General features: G+C 37.1%; 1 protein-coding gene across 4 annotated transcripts in view; it reads right to left on the bottom strand.

Annotated features, from left to right (window-relative positions):
- Positions 1-19,161, bottom strand: part of TP63 (tumor protein p63) — a 220,952-nt gene that overhangs the window by 131,970 nt on the left and 69,821 nt on the right. For all 4 annotated transcript variants that reach the window (XM_065876173.1, XM_065876174.1, XM_065876175.1 and 1 more), the window contains exons 2-3: positions 6,704-6,832; positions 5,811-5,943 (exon numbers count right to left, since the gene is read on the bottom strand). In XM_065876173.1, coding sequence (XP_065732245.1) covers positions 5,811-5,943; positions 6,704-6,832 — 262 coding nt within the window. The remainder of the gene's footprint in view (positions 1-5,810; positions 5,944-6,703; positions 6,833-19,161) is intronic.

Below are 19,161 nucleotides of genomic sequence, written 5' to 3'. Positions count from 1 at the left end.
TCTCTTATTATTTTATTTTATTTTTTTTGGCTGGGCTGAGCAGCTTGCAGGATCTTAGTTCCCTGATGAGGGATTGAACCCATGCCCCCTGCAGTGGAAACATGGAGTCCTAACCACTGGATTGCCAGGAAATTCCCAGTTTTTAAGTGTTTAGTTTATTTGGGCAATTAAACCTTTGTCATGTGTTATAATTTTTTTAATTTATATTCTGTCTTTCTTTTCTATATACATTTCCCCTTACCCAAAATTTTCAGTCTTATCTTTTAAAACTTGTGAGCTTCACATTATAGTTTTTTAAATAAATTACTTTCATAATGGATACCTAAACGTGAACTACTCTTTGCTTTCCTCTTTTTGATCAATTTGACTCGTATTTCAAAGCCTAAATGAAAAGCACCTCCTCTGTAACATATTGCCAGTTTTACTCAGGCACAATAAACAATTTCTTTTTTATGTGCCTTAAAAAAATACATACATTTGAGTACTTTTCAAAAGTAATTTTATACACAGTTGACTTTCTGCTATATTATGGTCTTCTTGAGGCTAGAGACCATGATTTGTTCATCTGTATCACAAAGAACATAGCATACAGGAAAGTAAATTCTAAAGAAATGCCTGTGGCTAGATCTCATTTATACAGTCTACTTGAAATCTTATATAATCTTGGGTCATAGAAGATACAGGGTATTATGCTAGATGCTGTGACCTAAGTCTTTTCAAATACAAAAACACTGTTTTTTGGTATGTACAGGTGAAGACCCTTCATTTATAACTGGTTGCTACAATAATAATTTACAAAAATGGATGGTTTTAGATAATTACCATGAAAATCCCTAGGGAAAAACCCAATTCAACTAAATAGGGTTTCCTTCAAAGTACAAAGAATAAAGAAATACAAAAGTACAAAAGTAAGTGTTATATAGTTTCCATCCATCATTCCAGGAAAACATTTAAGTGTTAATATCATCATCCACCTCTTAAGGACATGACAGGCATGCTTAGACAGCTTATAAATAAGGCAAAGCTGAGATATAAAGTAATATATTAGGCAACAGAATCAAGAAACAGTAAGGATCTTGGAAACATAGCCTAAATTATAACATTTTTTGAGAAATCTTGTTCACCTCCATTTGCTAATCCAATGTAGTTCATTCTTCAGTGGCACCAAAATCATCCTAATGATAGAGGCACACACATTCCTTGCAATTCATATTCCCTTTGTTCATAATCAGAGCAAAACATTAGGACTCCTCTTCATGACTAGTTCTTAAGGTGAAGGTTGTTTCAAAAATCAATAAAAATGGGATGACATTCTCAATTTTAAGATTTTTGTCCTTAATAATCTGACAAGTCATTTCAAGTCCACAGATTCATATTTCTTGCATAGTGAAAGAATGCTTGGCAGGGATCCCAAATTTTTTTTTATTATATGTAAGAGGAAGGTAATTTATGTACAGAGATTTGGAACTATTTAGTTATTAACTTATACACAGAAAAGTGAAAATATGCTACCAAGTAATGGAAGAAAAGAGCCTCATACCAGTTGCAGCAGCTCTCAGTTTAGAAGGACCAGGAATCTCAGAGGTTCCTAGTTCTTATTTTCCAAACCAGAACACCAGTTATTACACCCTGAGCTAGTCCACTATTTTGCCATTCCTGTTGCTTAGGACTATCATTGTTACCTAGTCTCACCCATGTGGCCTCCTCACATGGACATCTATGAGGATGTTGGAATGGTCCTAAGACAAGGGAAAACCCAGGATTCATATAGAACTATACTTTAACAGCAATGTCTCAGTTCTATGGCGATGAAAACAGACCAGCCACAGACAGGCAAGTTTATTTTTTAAGTTCAGTCTCACTCCACTTGTACACTCCTCTCAATGCAGTTGTTCCCAAGTGACGTATTTTGTTTCCCCTACTGGCAAAACCCCATTTCATTTTGTTTTCCAGCTTTTCCTGAATCACTTCAATCCCTTGCTCCTTGCAAATATTTCTATCCTGCTCTTATTTCCTGATTTCTTGTTACCCTCAATCTGACATACAATTTCAAGTTCCAGGTTGCTAGTAAGTGATGGTAGAACTCTGTTCCATCTTTCCTAGTTAGCAGTGGTGTCCTGTGCCTCTCCAGAGGAGGGAAAGGTGTGGTGACTCTCTAAGGCATGACTATCTCATGACGGAGGCGTGGAAGTTTACCCACACAGATAAACCTCAATTTCATAGAAAAAGAGGTACTCAAGAAGAAATAGAGGTCAAGTTCCTCTCAAATACAATACCTTAGAGAAAGATTGAGAAGAGAAAAGATTGTGCCCAGTGAGGTGGACAAAATACTGACACTGCTGCTGACTACACATGTCATCCTAGAAAGGTTTTTAACCCCCTTTTTTTATTTATTAATTTATAAAACAAGGATAATAATTGCTATCTCACAAAGTTCCGGGAAAGATTAAATAAAATATCAGACGTGTTAATCATCATCCAGTAATGAAGCCTAAGAAAGCCATAGCTTCGAAAATTTGTAATTCAGACATCCAAGAGGAAAATTTAGATCAATTTCAAATTGAATACTCTCAGTTTCAATCAGGCCACTGCTCTTATGAGCATAAGTAAAAATCAATTCCAAATGAATCAACATCACGTGTATATATTCATAGCTGATGCTCAGGAAAAATTTTGAATACCTATGAATAATCGTCTTAAATATTTCTTAAATAATAATAACCTAAAAAACCACAAGGCAGTGCATTCTTAGCTAAACAAGATACTTATCACAAGAGCAATTATATCTATGAATTTTCTTGGCTTTCTCTCCTTCATTCTTACCCTCTTCTAAGATCATTGTATAACTTAGCTGACACTTTCTCAGATACTCCACTAGGTTTTCTCCAAAGATTCCTTTAGCTATTTTGTGAAAGCACCAAAATGAACTTTAAATGACTGAAGTTTTAGAACTCAAATGGCAGATCAGGGTACTTTCAAGCAGAACTGGGGAAACAATGGAGATAAAGAAAAAGCGTAACACTTTTTATACTGACGCACTATAATCAAAAGGGCAGGAATACACGAGGAGGACAGGACAGGAAGTTTTGCTGCTGTGAATGTTGAAGCAGAGAATGGCCCCCTGATTGGTGATATTCTAGAGCTGTGCTACCCAATAAACTACCAACTAGCCACATGAAACAATGTAAATTTAAATTAACTAAAGTTATCGTTAAGTCCCTCATTTGCACTAGCCACATTTCAGATGTCCAAAGGAGCCATGTGGCTAGTGGCTACTCTGTTGAACAATAGGAATATAGGACATTTCCACCGTTGAAAAAAAATTCTTTTGAATAGGACTGTTTTAAAGAGAACATTTTGACTTTTTAGATAACTCCCAAGTCTCATTTCTTATGACTTCAAATTCCTGGACTTCCTTGGTGGTCCAGTGGTTAAGACTTTGTGCTCCCAATACAGGGGGTCTGGGTTCAGTCCCTGGTCAGGGAACTAAGATCCCACATACCACAACTAAGCCCGCGCGCTGCAGCTACTGAGCCCGCATGTTCTAGAGCCCGTGCGCCACAACTAGAAAAGCCTGTGAGTCACAACAAAGAGCCCGTAAGCTGCAACGAAGACCCAGTGCAGCCAAAATAAATAAATAAATTAATTAATTAAGTAAAAAAATTCCTGAGGTCCTACTATGGGCCAAACATGGTAACAAATACTGGGCATGACAAAATATGGTTCCTGTCCCCTTTAGAGACAGAGAAAGAAACAACTATAATATTGTGTCATAAGTAATATGATTAAAAATATACCTAGGTTTCTTCAGAGGAATAGTCTCTAATTTAGACTGGTAGAGAACAGTGACATGGAATCTTTTTCTAGAGAAGGTAAGGCAAGCTTGGTGTTGAGGGATGGATAGGGATTGGCTAGACAGGAGAAAAAGAATGAGATGTTCTCAAGGAGAAAATGTCTAATAAAACAAAGGAGAAACAACATGGAACATTAAGAAACCACATGTTTCAGTATGTGAAAAGATAATAAGAAGAAGAGCTGTAAATAAGAAGGCTTGATTCTGCATTTTAAACTAAATAACTTGGTTTGCTTTTATGAGAAACAGAAAATCCCTGCCTGGAGAGAATATAAAAAGATAGGTAGCACCAGCCTAGGCAAACCTGTTAGCTTAGGAGGTGATATTATTAAATGAATTGGGAATATCTTAATTTCTAAGTCACTGTCAAATCAGAATTTATATATTTATAAATATTTATATTTAATTATCACACATTCCAAGGCCTTGCATTACCTGCCCCTTGGATTTATCTGTCAGTTTCCTTCTTCTAGCTCAAGGATAATTGAGACTCATATCCATATTAAGATGGAACGGGCCAATGAAGAAATGTATTTTTCACTTATCAATTTGGTGACAAAATATCAGTGCATTTGAAAAGTTACAATTTCTATTTTTGGTTGTCTCCTGTCCTCTTCCCCCACTTCCCCTTCTCTATATTAAAGAGTATATAGTGAGAATTCCAGGAAAATCTTACATCAGACCAGAGAGGCAAGGCACACCAAAACATCTTTCATCTGTACCATCTTTCAAATAAAGCAATTTGGTGACCACCCCCTCCCCTGCAAAAAGAAAGTCATGGCACTTTATAAAGTGCTCTTTTTAATCACATCAGCAGACACTCTATGACACTCCACCCTCTTTCTAGCTCCTTTTGTTTCCATTTTTCTACAAAGTTTTGTTTTTTTATAGAAAACACAGGAGGGCTTGTGTGGTGAATGAATGATTAAAAAAAAGAAAAGAAAACCCACCGGTTAGCATGATGGACTGCACAAATACAAGAAATTTCATCTAAACGCCTCAGAAAAATGTTTTACTATCCTTAACCCGTACACTCCTTAGCTGCCTGGGAGGTGTATGCATGTAAGATTCTGCCACTTTATAGAGGAAAAACTGAGGTCTAACGTCATGAGGGACTCAGTGGTAAAGCCAAAAAGGAGCCTATTTTATATATTAGTTAGCTTCTTTCCTCTTACTCCATTACTTGAATCTGTGTGTTTGCGTACAATTTACCTCATCCCCCGTCATTAAAAAAGGATAATTCTATGAGACAGCCAGTTTGCCATAGTGGAAAGTACTTTGTATACAATTCAGATCTTGGCTTTGGTTCTGACTGTCTCCACCCACTGTAAAACATTGGGCTGGCACCATCTGCTCTAAATTGGGATAGACATGAGGAGCAATTTACATAAAGAATGCAAGGAGGGCTTCCCTGGTGGCGCAGTGGTTGAGAATCTGCCTGCCGATGCAGGGCCACGGGTTCGAGCCCCGGTCTGGGAAGATCCCACATGCCGCGGAGCAACTAGGCCCGTGAGCCACAACTACTGAGCCTGCACGTCTGGAGCCTGTGCTCCACAACAAGAGAGGCCACGATAGTGAGACGCCCGTGCACCGCGATGAAGAGTGGTCCCCACCTGCCACAACTGGAGAAAGCCCTCGCACAGAAACAAAGACCCAACACAGCCAAAAATAAATAAATAAACAAACCAATGAACCGACATTAAAAAAAAAAAGAATGCAAGGAATTATCTCCAACCCCCTTCCCCATACCAGTGGAAACGTATGCTTCATGGAAAGTTGAAGCAGACCCAGATCCCACAGATCCTAATTATTTTTCTGCTAACCACATTGACTAGCTTTCCAATGGCCTTGCCCATTCAGAGCCACCTGCCTTTTCATGTGCCATGAAAGAGACAGGTATAACAGAGACGTGGATCGCATGGCCCACAGATTTAAAGGGGAAGCCCATGCCACTCACCCACATGGGGTCACTGAGGTCTGAGTCCTGCATGCGAATACAGTCCATGCTAATCTCGATCTTGTTTGTTGCACCATTTTCTGATGGTTCATCCACAAAGTTCAAGTCAATGGGCTGAACTGAACAGATGGGCCTACCATAAAGGAAAACAAAAGTGTGTTAAGTGTGGAAAGGGACTAAAACACACTCATTCAGTTGGTAACAATGAGTTCTATTTGCTTTAAAGTTGGCAAGGCTTGTTGACTGGAGTCAAAAACCCTAGGATTGAATCCTGGCTCAACCAATTACCAGATGTGAAATCTCTGGCATTCCAAATCTAAGCGCTATTTGTAAAATGGGAGTCATGATCCTTGCCCTCATCAAAGGACTGCTAGGTGGAACACAGAATAGAAGGAAAGTATCAGGGATACACCCTAACCTTTTGGGTCCCCAATGCTCTGATATTGTTTCATCTTTCCCTTAATTTACTCACATCTCCAAACCTGATCTTGAGAAGGAGATCTTTTCCTAGCAAGGCATACAGACCAACAAAATTTAGTGTTTTACTTTCTCAGAGGGTATTTGCAACATAACAGTAAATGAGAGTCTTTAAGCCAAAGGAACAAATTTCAGTATCAGAGAGTCATTGGGGAAGTTATTTTGGGTTAGGTAGGAGAGGCTTCTGATCCTCCAAAATTATACCACCTTAGAACAATAATGATCTTTTGGTGCTAGAAACTGAATAAATCTCCACTGAATTTTGAACACAGAGATACTATTGCAGGGAATATTTTTTTCCCAACAACATTAACTGATTTTTATTGATTCTAGAAACATGCCCTAGTAAGCAATACTTCGATCATCCACAGTTACCTGTTTATAGTTCAACAGTTTTTTGCTTATCTGATACTTACTGTTCCAGAAAATCCCAGATGTGCTGGAAAACCTCTGGACTGAGGAATTCACTTGTCTGTGTGCTCTGGGACATAGTGGATCGGTAATAACTTTCTTTCCAAGAGAAATGGGCTGGGGTTTCTACGAACCTTAAAAGGACAAAAATGAAACTAGGATTATAGTTTCTGTACTTAGGATACTGGATATTAAAATTAAAGTATAGTCAATCAAAAAAATCAAGTGAATCTTCAAAATCATGCAGGGATACACAGCAAATTTTACAAGTTACACAACCGGTGTTTCTTTAGGCAGTGGCAAGGATCCCATTTTGCCATAAAATCAGGCAATCAAGTCTTCTATCAAAGCTCTTCATTCTTAAATAATAAAGTTGCTATGCTCTGCACCTCCACTATCCATCTACGTTCTGCCGATTTCAAAAAGAAAATAAACATTCCCTCATTAAGTCTGACAGCGAGTCTGACCTATTATTAAATCCGTTTCGTAAATGTCTCAACTGATTATCTGCCCATTCAGCCTCCAGCAGGTAAAAAGTAAAATCAGAAAATGAAAATGAGTTCAGAAAACTTAAATTTCACCCTCAGATACAGAAGAGATATAATGTATATAAACTTAGTTTGTAAACTGTAAAAGGGGTTGTGTAGATAATGGTGTTGTTATCACTATTAACAATATTAATGTTAAAGTGTGAATAATAACAAAAAAACAAGATAAAAAAAAATTTCACCCTCAGCATAATCACCCCCCTCATAACTACCATCTTAGCATCAGGCCCAGGGACAATAAACTCAAACCTCTAGAGCCAGTTTTTTTTTTAATCACCTGTTACATATCTTAATGTGTGTGTGGGTGGTTTTTAACCGGAGTATAGAATTCCACGTCAGACCAAGGGATAAGCGAACATCTGAATAGATTGCAAATGAAAGGTATTTCTGTTTGTTTCATTTTGTTGTAGGGTCCTCAAGTTTGCCTTTACTTAAAATAAAAAATTAACCTTGCTCCCTATACATGTGAAAGAAAACACTAGCTTTCTCAGGAGATGCCTTCTCCAAATCTGCATTTTATGTGCATATCTCATCTTAGTATGTGATTCATTGTGATTATCAGTAGACTAATTTTACTCCAGGATGAAATTAGCTAAGCTCTTAATCATTACTGTTATTATTATAGAGAGTTAAATAAACAGTGTAATAAGATAGTCAATCACCTTAAATTTGCAAATGAATGATCTGGTCTAGTTACATAATAGAAGATAATGGCATTGGATTTATTGTCGATGATTTTTAAGCTATATGGAGATGCACATTCATTTACTAAAGTCAGATATATAGAGAACATCTATTATTTGCCAAGAAGATAATGGGCACTGGAGATAAAAAGTGAATAAGACTACGTCACCTTCTAGAAAGTCCTGGTAGAGAAGGTAAAGCAGGAAAACAAATCTCTAATAAATGCATTAAAAGTGTGCATAATATTATAAAAGCACAATGATGAAATATATCATCTCATCTGATGGATCAAGGAAAGAGCCCTAAATAATGAGAAGAAATCAGTCAGGCCAGATAAGGACTAATGGTGCAGAGCGATCAGTCTATGGCACTGTTAGCACAGTGTAAAAATTTGGGGCAGAGAATGCCAGGAGATAAAGCTGGAGAGGGAAGTAGAAATTTATGTGATATGTTTTTTAAAAAGCTTAAATATTTCAATACGCCTAGTGAGTACTGAAGAATTTTTTGTAAGATATTTTAAATGAACTTTCTATTTTGAAATAATTGTAGATTCACATGCAGTTGTAATAAAAAATATAGAGATTATCCATGTCCCAGTTATCCAGTTTTCCCCGATGGGAAGTAACATCTTGCAAAACTATCATATAATAGCTTGCAAAACTATCATATAATATCAGAACCAGAATATTAACATTGATATAATCTACTGATCTTTTTCAGAAATTCCCAGTTTTATTGTACTTTACTACATGTGTGTCTATGTGTATTTACTTGTATATAATTTTTTATCACATATGTAGGCTAGTGTATCCATCCTTACAGTATTAAAGGATTTGAAGCATTAGATTGAAATAGGATATGTCTTACATTGATAAATCCAGAAGTTGTATAGAGGAAGGATTTATAGCTTATTGGTTTATGGGCAAAGTTATTTAGGAGGTTGTTGCACAAGTCCAGGTAAGACAATAGGATGATAGAAGTGGGGATGGAAAAGATGGAGAAAATTTTAATTATTAGTGAAAAGGTTGTCAGATATTGTTTATGTTACTGACAGAAGAAGAAGGAAGAGTAGAGTCAAGGATGACTTCAAGTTTCCAGCTTTCTTGGACTGAGTGGTTGATGATTCCACTAACTAAATCAGTAAACACAGTTGGAAGATCCAGCTTGGAAAGAAAGGAGTGATGACGAGATCCATTTTAGCATGTTAAGTTTGAAGGACCAATGGGATATACAAAAAGTGAAGCAGACAGTTGAATAAACTTTAAACTCTGGGGAGAGAAATGGGCTAGAAGTTTAGAAACAGATATCTTCACCATAGGGTGAAAATAAATCCATGAGCGTGAATACAATGACCTTTGCAGAGCAGGTGCAATAAGGAATGAGAAAGTTTGCCTTGTAGAATTGGAAACAAGAGTGGGCTATCAGAGTTTATGATGTCCCTGATGGGCATCTAGATGGGCATATAGACATCTAGAAAATCTGTCTATAATTAGAAAAGCATCTGAAAATCCAATATCTTTAAATTGAAAGGGTAAATTAATTTTCTTTGTTTCTTTTTTTGGAGTTGGAACCCAGACTTGGTTTATACACTCCCAACTAGTGAGTAGAAAGGAAATAAAATTTAATAGATCTAATACTGACTGACAGTTAAGAAGATTTCTCCCATAGATGGTACTTTTGAATATGTTTGATTTACATTAAAATTTTTCTTCAAATAAGATAGGAGAAGGAAGTGGGGAGAATAAAAGTAAAAACAATTCCTAACCAGTGACAAAAACGGAGGTGAACAAATATATGAATTATTCAAACTCCAAAAAGTAAACAAACTGTCATATGGATTGTCATGTACGTGGACCCATAAGCATATCGCTAATACCCAAAGACCTTAACACTATGACTGGTAGCCTGACAGCCAGGTGAGCACTAGAAGGTGAACTCAGCAACATGAAGTAGATTCTCAGTAACAGTGATGTTCAGTATGTGACATTCAATACAAAAAAGGAGAATTTTTTCTTAAAGTTGGCAGAAACATAGGTGTAGTTTCTCAGAGATTGACAGTTAACATAACCTAGATCTTAAGTAACAGGCAAAGAAAGAAGGATCTTAGATGGAAGTAGACACTGTCACTTTCCTCTAAAGCAAAAGAGAGAAAAATACTGTTGGCTCCATAGTCACTTAGTGTTTCTACTTCTTTCACTATTTCTACATGGAAGTTCTGGTTTCTTTTTGTGCTTACTCTGCTATTTCTTTGTTTCATATTTTCCCTCTAGTTTCTCTTTGACTTCTGAAAGACCTTCCTTGTATCTCTGACGTCACCATTAACCAGCTCCAACACCTTGGAAATGTCCCTCAGCTCTGTGAGCTTCAGTTTCCTTGAATGTGACATACGGATCATCACGTCTACTCCACTGCCTCTCAAATGCCTACCCAATCCTCAGTGCTCTCCTGCTCACAACGTATTTCCTGGTTGCTTATTTGAAATATAATCTTTTTTCTTTAAATTTTCTTGGCCTCTTGGTTGGATCTAGTCAATGCTAGCTTTTTGCCTGTGTTACAATTACTATAGAGGATTTTAAGTAATTCAGGGCTAAGCCTATATCTCCCATTTTTGCATTTCTTGCAGTTTGATAGTTCCTTGAGGTTAGAGTGGAAGGAACATGGGTTTTGGAGTGAGACAGACTTGGATTCAAATCTCAGGTTACCGTTGGCATTCTATGAGGCCATTCCCAAGTTATTTAACGTTTTTGTACCTTACTTTTTTCAACTATGTTTCCTTCACAGGGTGGTTGAAAGCCTTACTTGAAAGGTTTACTTAAAGAAAATGTATTATACATGTTCACATTTATACAATCAATACATTGGTTCTATTAGGTCAAATACTATATAATTTGTAACCAGGCAATACTTACTGAATTGAGCTAATTAAATAGTGTATTTGAAAAGTCTGCTAAAGTTGCAAAAGTGTCACACAGAAGTAATTACATTAAACCAGAATTATCCCTCATTTCAATCCAGTTCAAACCTTTCATCCTGTATCTGTGTCCTTGGACCAAAACAATGCCCCCATCACCTCTCAGTTTCTCCTAGATCACCTTTGTCTCAGGCTTGCTACATTAAACTGGGCAACTTCCTCCCCCAGGACCTCAGGCATCAAGAGGGCTTTATAACAAAAGATGGGGGTGGGCTGTGGGATAGGTTGGTGGTTATCAAATTGTGTTTCATGAAACCCTACGTGCCTCAGTGTATTCACCAGATGTAAAGAAATGGCCATACTGGTAGATCTCCTCTCTCCTTAACACCATGAAGTTTGTCTTTTGCCTGTCTTAGGTGTATTAGGGCTCTGAGCAAGATTTCATTTGAAGAAAGGGTTCCCTTAAAAAAAACAAATCAGTGGCCTAGGCTTGAGGATCTTCAAGGTCTCTTCTTTGCAAACCCATTACTGATTTCCATTTCTGAATAAATATGTAAATCATTTTTGAGAGAAAGGAAGGAAAGTGATCCGTTGGTGTCATAGGGCAGGAAGAATGAGGTAAAGTCCTACATATCTTCCAACATTTTGCCTTTGGGTGAATCTCAGTATCAATTCACTCATAGACCAATCACTGTTCAAGTGGTTTCATTAAACCAGCCGCATAGCACAGGGAGATCAGCTAGGTGCTTTGTGACCACCTAGAGGGGTGGGATAGGGAGGGTGGGAGGGAGATGCAAGAGGGAGGAGATATGGGGATATATGTATATGTATAGCTGATTCACTTTGTTATACAGCAGAAACTAACACACCATTGTAAAGCAATTATACTCCAATAAAGATGTTTAAAAAAAAAGTCACACCCAAAGACAGCAAGTCTTAAGTCTTTTTTTTTTTCTTTTCAGCTTGTTTTTCCTGGAAAAGAAAGAGGAAGGAAGGAAGGAAGGAAGGAAGAAAGAAAGAAAAGAAAGAAAGAAAGAAAGAAAAAAAGAAAGAAAGAAAGAAAGAAAGGTCCTACTGTGTAGAAATGACCTGAAAACACCAAGGGGTATCTGATAACAGCCTGTATTCCCTCTCACTTTTCCTGTTCTTGCCTAAAAGTCATCACTGGAGTCTGTCTAACATTTAGGTTCTTTCAGCTCTCCTGAAAAGTCTCCAAATCTCTAAAATTTCAAAGTTCAAAACAATCTTAGTGTTATAGATGGATTTTAGAATGAATAGATCTCAAAGACCATCCAGCGCAGTTTTTCATATATATATGAAAATACATATATATATAATAAATACATCATATATTATATGTATTTATATAATATATGGAAAAGCTGAAATCTGAAAAGAAATCAGTTCATTCTGCTATATTATACGCAACGTTGGTCTTTATTCACAGTCCAGTAAGAATAAATTTATGTATCAGATGTTAATTCTCATCCTGAATTACCCAACTCAGCTTCTTGCAGCAGTTCCCATTAATTGTTCTGAATATTTAAAGCCTCCTTAGTTCCCTTTAGATCATCTAAACTTAAAGCTATAAAACTAGGAAATATACTTGATTCTAGACAAACGTCCCCCAATTCACTTAATGAAATAAAACAGCAGTTAGTAGTGATGCAGATGAGAAGAACATGGGCTGTTCCTAGATTTCCTGACTCAAAGGTCCCCTTGACTGGGTGTCAGCTGTTCTGCTAGAGAGAGAATCTGGCACCAAAAATCTCCATGAGAACAGACCTGGAGGGGCCGCCTCACCAACTGCTCTCACAGGTGGGAAGATGGGGTCACACATGAGTTTAAATCTTCGAGGACCTCATAGAATGTCAATGTTGGCTGTGATCTCAGAGTCTGTCTAGTCTTGCTCCCTTATTTCATAAGGAAACTGAGGTCTAGACCTGAAGAACTCACCCTAGGATCCACTGTTGTGCTGGAGTATTGGCCAATGAAAGCAGACTGCTAAATTTTCTGGAATTTTCCTAGCTAGTTGTTAAACACAATTATTATTATTATTTATTATAAAATATTAAACAAATAATTTAGAAAAAGAAAGATAACAAATACTCAAAACTGATCACTTCCTAATTATTTTACCATTATCTCTGTTCCTGAAATACATTTAAAAAAATAATGTAGTGAAATTGCTCAGATTTTTAAAAAATAATAAAATTTTCTGTAAAAATTTGTTGCTGCCCTTCTTTAATACCGTATCTCAAGTAAAGGTTTATGTGCAAATGATTCAACAATATATATGTTGAGTATCTATTATGTAGGGAATGAATGAGACGTTACTTTTTTGAAAGTTTTTCATAGTTTAGTGTTGGAAATAAAACACCTTCAATGTTTGTCTAACTTTTACCTTTTGTGCTCCAACTCCTAATTTCCCACTGGACTACGGCCTTCCCAAGGACAGGAAAGCCAGACTGGGTCGTTCATTTTGGCCTGTGCTCTACTTGCTTGGTGACTAGCAGGAAAGAACTACCATTGGTTGTGCCAGGATTTCAGTTCATAGGCCCTGCTTTTCCAGTTTACATATGACCATCTTTAGGCTCAGAGAGGATAGGGAAGTTGTTCAAGGTCTCTCAGCTAGTGATAGAGCTGGAATTTAAATTTAGGATTGTATAACTTCAAAGCTCATTCTTAAATAAATTACATATATGACTTCTAATTTTCATTCACAATATGAAGGTTTTTTCACAGAATGTTTCTTTTCTATAAGAGAACAAAATAGCCTACTAATTCTGTTTCATCACAATAATTATCCTTGGCACTCAAAATAAGCAAGAAGTGGTGTGGGGAAATTAGTACTAATCCGTGAGTGATATTATAGAATATCTGGCCTTTCTGCAGATTTTCCATCTTGCCAGGAGTAGCTGACAAATGTAGTGTAAGAAAAGACAGCTGAGGTCTCTGTTGCCCACACTAGAGTACTCAGATACTCTGGGAATGTCCCCAGTTCACAGATAAATGTTGTTAAAAACTCTGAACATGGGGAAAGGGGGAGGAGGGATACATTGGGAGATTGGGATTGACATATACACACTACTATATATAAAATAGATAACTAATAAGAACCTACTGTATAGCACAGGAAACTCTACTCCATACTCTGTAATGACCTATATGGCAAAAGAATCTAAAAAAGAGTGGAGATATATCTATGTATAACTGATTCACTTTGCTGTACAGCAGAAACTAACACAACATTGTAAATCAACTATACTTCAATAAAAGTTAATTTAAAAAAACCTCTGAACATGGCTTCTCATTCTTTCTTCCAACCTTACTTCCATCCATCCATCCAATCGATCAACCCATCAAATTATGTCTTAAGTTTGTATTACCATCCTCTCTGGATCTTTTCCAGAGCAAGTCTTCTGGTTGGACTCAACAGCATTCTAAATCACACAATTTCTTTTATATTTTTCATTCAGAAACATTCCCATAGTTTCAGTTTACTCTGCTATTATTATCATTATCATTATTAATTGTCATGCTTAATTTTAAGGATGCTGAAGAACACCCAGATGTCTTTTAGTAAACTGCCTCTTTATTGTACCCAGCAGTGCCCAAGAGCCCTGGAGGAGTAAATTTATTCAAATACTTGAGATGAATCCACCTTCGGGAAGTCACTCACATAATCTAAATCAGGCCCATTAAGAACTTTTTGTTGTTGGATGGAAATCTTTTCTTTTCAGCTTCATGTTGAAAAATGATTGGTCTCTTCCTTATCTATTCACCCCAAAGACAAACCTATATCCCAGCTTCATTTTTGGCAAACGAAATTTAAATGAGTAAGGAGAAGGTAGGGAGGGGGGTAATTTAGGAGCTTGGGATTAACATATACACACTACTAAATATAAAACAGACAACCAACAAGGACCTCCTGTATAGCACAGAGAACTCTACTCAGTATCTTGGATCATTCTATAAGTGAAAAGACTCTGAAAAAGAATATACTATATATATATATATATATCTGAATCATTTTGCAGTGCACCTCAAACACAATATTGTAGATCAAATAAGAAAAAAAGGAAAAAAACCTAACAAAAAAAATTCAATGGGTAAATTGCATTTAGAGCATATCTTATGCCTTAACATTTTTGATTTGTCACAATTTAAACAACAAAGTAACATAACCAAGGAATTCCTTTTTATATAATATTACTGAACTGATAAACTTAATTCTTAAGAAACTCTTGTATTTTTCAACATTCATTTCTTCTCCTTTCTACCATAGTTAATTAACCACCCTTTCATCTTCAGAAGACTTTTCTCTTCTCATCGCTACCTGTCTGAAGACCTGATTGCCCACAGCTCGTTTTCCTTATAATTCTTTACTGAGCACCCCAGGCCCCAAATTCTCTCATCAAAGTCTGTATATCTAGTGTCAATCACCAGTTTTTAACTCTGAGGTGAATTCTTCCTCTCTTAAGAACCATATCCTCTAGGATTCATATTTTGTGTCCCACTCTTTGTCCTAAGCATTTGCAGCCTTAAAGGTAAGATTTCTCTGACTTATAGCCCCCTTCTCTCACACTCCCAATTCCCACTGAACCTTCTTCCTGCCTTCATTTCTTTTGTCAGAATTCTCTCCTAACCTATGTATGATCATCTGTCTAGACAAACAGCATTTTCATCAGGTTACATTTCCCTAACTCAGAATTTATAGTCTCTCATCTTTGTGCCCTGAACAAAACCTAATCAGACCTTGCCCCTCATATCCTTTATTCCTTTGGGCTGAACCCCTTTTGCAAATCATTCATCCAGCTGTATCCTACATGTTTTCAGCCAGGAGCCTTTTCAAATTACAACCTCTTATACTCCACTATATTCCCCCAAGCTTTATTATTTACATTTGTCAACACCCAGTACAAAACTCAGCTCAGAAGGGCTACTGAAATAGACTGAATGTCCGTGTCCATCCCAAAATTCATATGTTGAAACTTAATCCCCAATGTGATTGTATTTGGGGGTGGGGTCATTGAGAGGTGATTAGGTAATGACGGTAGAGTCGTCATGAATGGTATTAGTATTCTTATAAAAGGGGCTCCGAGAGACTTCTCCTGCCCCTTTCACCATGTTAATTTTCAGAGGCATGACAGCCATCTATGATCTAGGAAGTGAGACCTCATCAGACACTGAATCTGCTGGTGCCTTGATCTTGGACTTCCCACCTTCCAGAACTGTGAGGAATAAATTTCTGTTGTTGAGAAGCCACCCAGTTGGTGGTACTTTGTTATAGCAGCCCAAATGGATTCACAGAACTACAATTTTTTGTTGTTTTTTGTTTAAGTTCATTTCCTCAATTTGGCACGCTTTAAGTATTTTGGTCCTTAGTCCATTCTATTGTAATTTACTCATGTTGAAATGGCATTGCCCCAACTAACAAGTGAGGAAGTGGAAGTCAAGAACGATATTTTTGATCTCCTGGTTCTTACAACAACAACAACAACAGAATAGGAAAGGACTTTACTTCTCAGCATGTATACTTTATAAGTGAGGACTCATGGGGATTTTATGGATAGTCCCACAGGAAGTCCATAGGGCCTTAGTGCTAAGCCCCAGCCTTCCTGGATCCCACTACAATGCTCTGCAGAAAGAAAGCGTACATTTAAAATTTTTCACCAGCTGAGCTGTCTCTCTAAATCCATGAACTTAAAAAAATGCTATTGTCATGCGTCACTCTCCTATAATAATTTAGCACTTAATACTCTGATCAACTCAACCTGAAATCTGGCATCTGGTAGAAGATCATGATGAGGGAGACTTGAGTCCACTGTACTTATAATATCATTTTTAGCATTACAGCATGCAAACATAGACACATGCATGCTTACACCCAGGCATTTACCTATAAACCGCCCCCAAATTAGAATTTAGGAGATATTTGAATAGATACAATAACCATGACATCAGGTTTTGGATATGTTATGGTTTTGCACTAATGTGAAGTCCAGATGGGAAGTTCGTGTAACATCCGTGGCTCAGACATATGAGCACAGAGCTCTGGAAGGACTATGGGGAAATGGAAACCAGAGGCGTTTTCTTAGGATTGAGGAAGGTACTAGATTGAATTTAGACAAATAAATGAACCCAAGAAAACGCTTCATTCTCTACACACTTCTTCTATATATTTTTTAGATCACTTATCTGCAATTGTATTATGTATTTATTGGATACATGTCAGTCTCATGTCAGTCCTCCATCAGAATTCAAAGTCAGTGGGAGCAGATTGCCTTGTTCACTGCTGCATCCCAGGACCTAGAACTGCACCTGGAAATACAGGTTTCCCCTGCTTTCTGAAAGTACCTCATTCCGATGAAACTTTTCATAAGTCGAACTGGCATAAAGCAAAGAGTATCCCCTGCTTTCTGAAAGTTCTTGTTATGTCACTTCGCTCTCACTAAAGAACTACATTAGTGCCTGTTTTCGTGAACTGAAAGAAATCTGAAGAAGATTTTTGCTTTTAAGAAAAAAGCCATTACCGTACTAATATAGGTATTTTGTACCCCTCTCCTACCACACCCCCAAATTCCTGACATTTCAATGTTGGCTATTGCCTTAGCTCTACTTGAGAGATGTGAGGAAACTATAGTTATAAATGGTTAAGAAACTTCCACATTATAGCCTCTCAAGAGCAAAAACTTACATGAATCTATCTTTGTATCCCCATAAATAAAAATTCCTGACATAATAGGGCATTTATAAACATTTGATGAATGAATGAATGGCCTTAGTTCCTGCAGACTAGCATGGTTAGTATACAAATACCGGTTGGATTAACTCTGAAGTTTTATTCTTTCTGATAGATCACAATAACCTCTGTAAGGAAGGAATTGGATGTTTTGTAACAATAAAAGAGAAAAAAATTTAAAACCAAAAACAGGAACAAAGAGACAGGTACACCCCAGAAGCCCCTGAGGACTTTGGTGTGATGATACAACCCAATGAATAAAGTTTCCAATGGTACCCTTGAGTCATCAACAGTTTTCATGGTACACACTATTCTTGGTTTAGAAGGACAGCAAAGTAAGTATGTCTTATTTTCAGAAATATCTATATTCCAGTATAAAAAGAAAAAGAAAATGCTCTTTAAAGGATTTATCTAAAAAAACTCACCCACCCAGAATGACATATTTTCTAAGAGAGCCTGGTAGATAAGTTTTGTTTTTGCTAAATCATTACAGCACTTCATAGTTTCTTTCTGATCAGGATCACATCTTTTCTTACAGTATAGTCTCCTATTTACAGTTTCTACTGAGTGGTTGGTTCTTTGAGATAGGAATCTCATTTCTTTCAGTTTCTGGCTTTTGTGGTTTCACAGTCTAGCAGAGTATCTGGTACCAAGGGGGTGTCAAGCAAATGCTTGTTGAAGGAAATATTTGGGAAGTTGGGGTAAAAATAACAATGCCAACATCTATAGCAGAAATAACAGTTAATATCTGATTGCTTCTACGGGCAAGGTACTCTGCAACATGCCTGGCGTGCATTCATTTTTCACAACATCTGTGATGCAGATACCAGTATTACCTCATTTTATAGATAAGAAAACTGAAGCCTAGTGGTACTTTACTTCCTCAAGATCACGTGATAACTGGGAAGATGACAACTCTGGGGTCTTAAGATCTGGCCTCAGAGTCTCTAGTCTGTTATTTACAAAGTCAGTCACTTTAGGCAAGTTATTCAGCCTCCCTGAGCCTCCATTTCCGTATCTGTCACAGTGAAAAGAGAATAGCACCTATCTCTCATGGAGAGGGGAAGGCCTTGGATCCTGACCATAGGAGGTTATTCCACTTCCCCAGCAAGGGGCAGTAGGTGTCACACTTTAACATTCAAAAGAATCACCTGGTCCACATTTGGAAAATACAGAGCTCCCGTCCCTGCCTCCAAGAGATTCTGTTTCAGATGGCCTGGAATGAGGCCCAGGAATCTGCATTTTAACAAAACCGCACATGAGAACACACAGCTTTGGAATTCACCTGAAATCTATCCCTTTGGAGTTGTTAACAAAAATAGAATACCTTGAGAAATCTGCATTTTCTCCAAATCTGTATCCTTAAATAGGCAAGGTATTATCACAGTCTTGTCCACTAAGATGGCTTTTTATCACTTGAGTAAAACAGTACAGTGTAGCAATTATAATTACTATCATAGAACACAGACTACATGCTACGCATTGTTGTTCTAAATTTATGGATATCAACTCTTATTATCTACCCAACAACCTATGATAAAGTAGACTCTCATAATCCTCATTTTTATAGATAAG

This window comes from Phocoena phocoena, chromosome 4 (assembly GCF_963924675.1).
Source record: "Phocoena phocoena chromosome 4, mPhoPho1.1, whole genome shotgun sequence".
In the NCBI taxonomy this organism is placed as follows: domain Eukaryota; kingdom Metazoa; phylum Chordata; class Mammalia; order Artiodactyla; family Phocoenidae; genus Phocoena; species Phocoena phocoena.
Note: the sequence above shows the minus strand (reverse complement) of the source record. Positions and strands in the feature narration are given on the sequence as shown.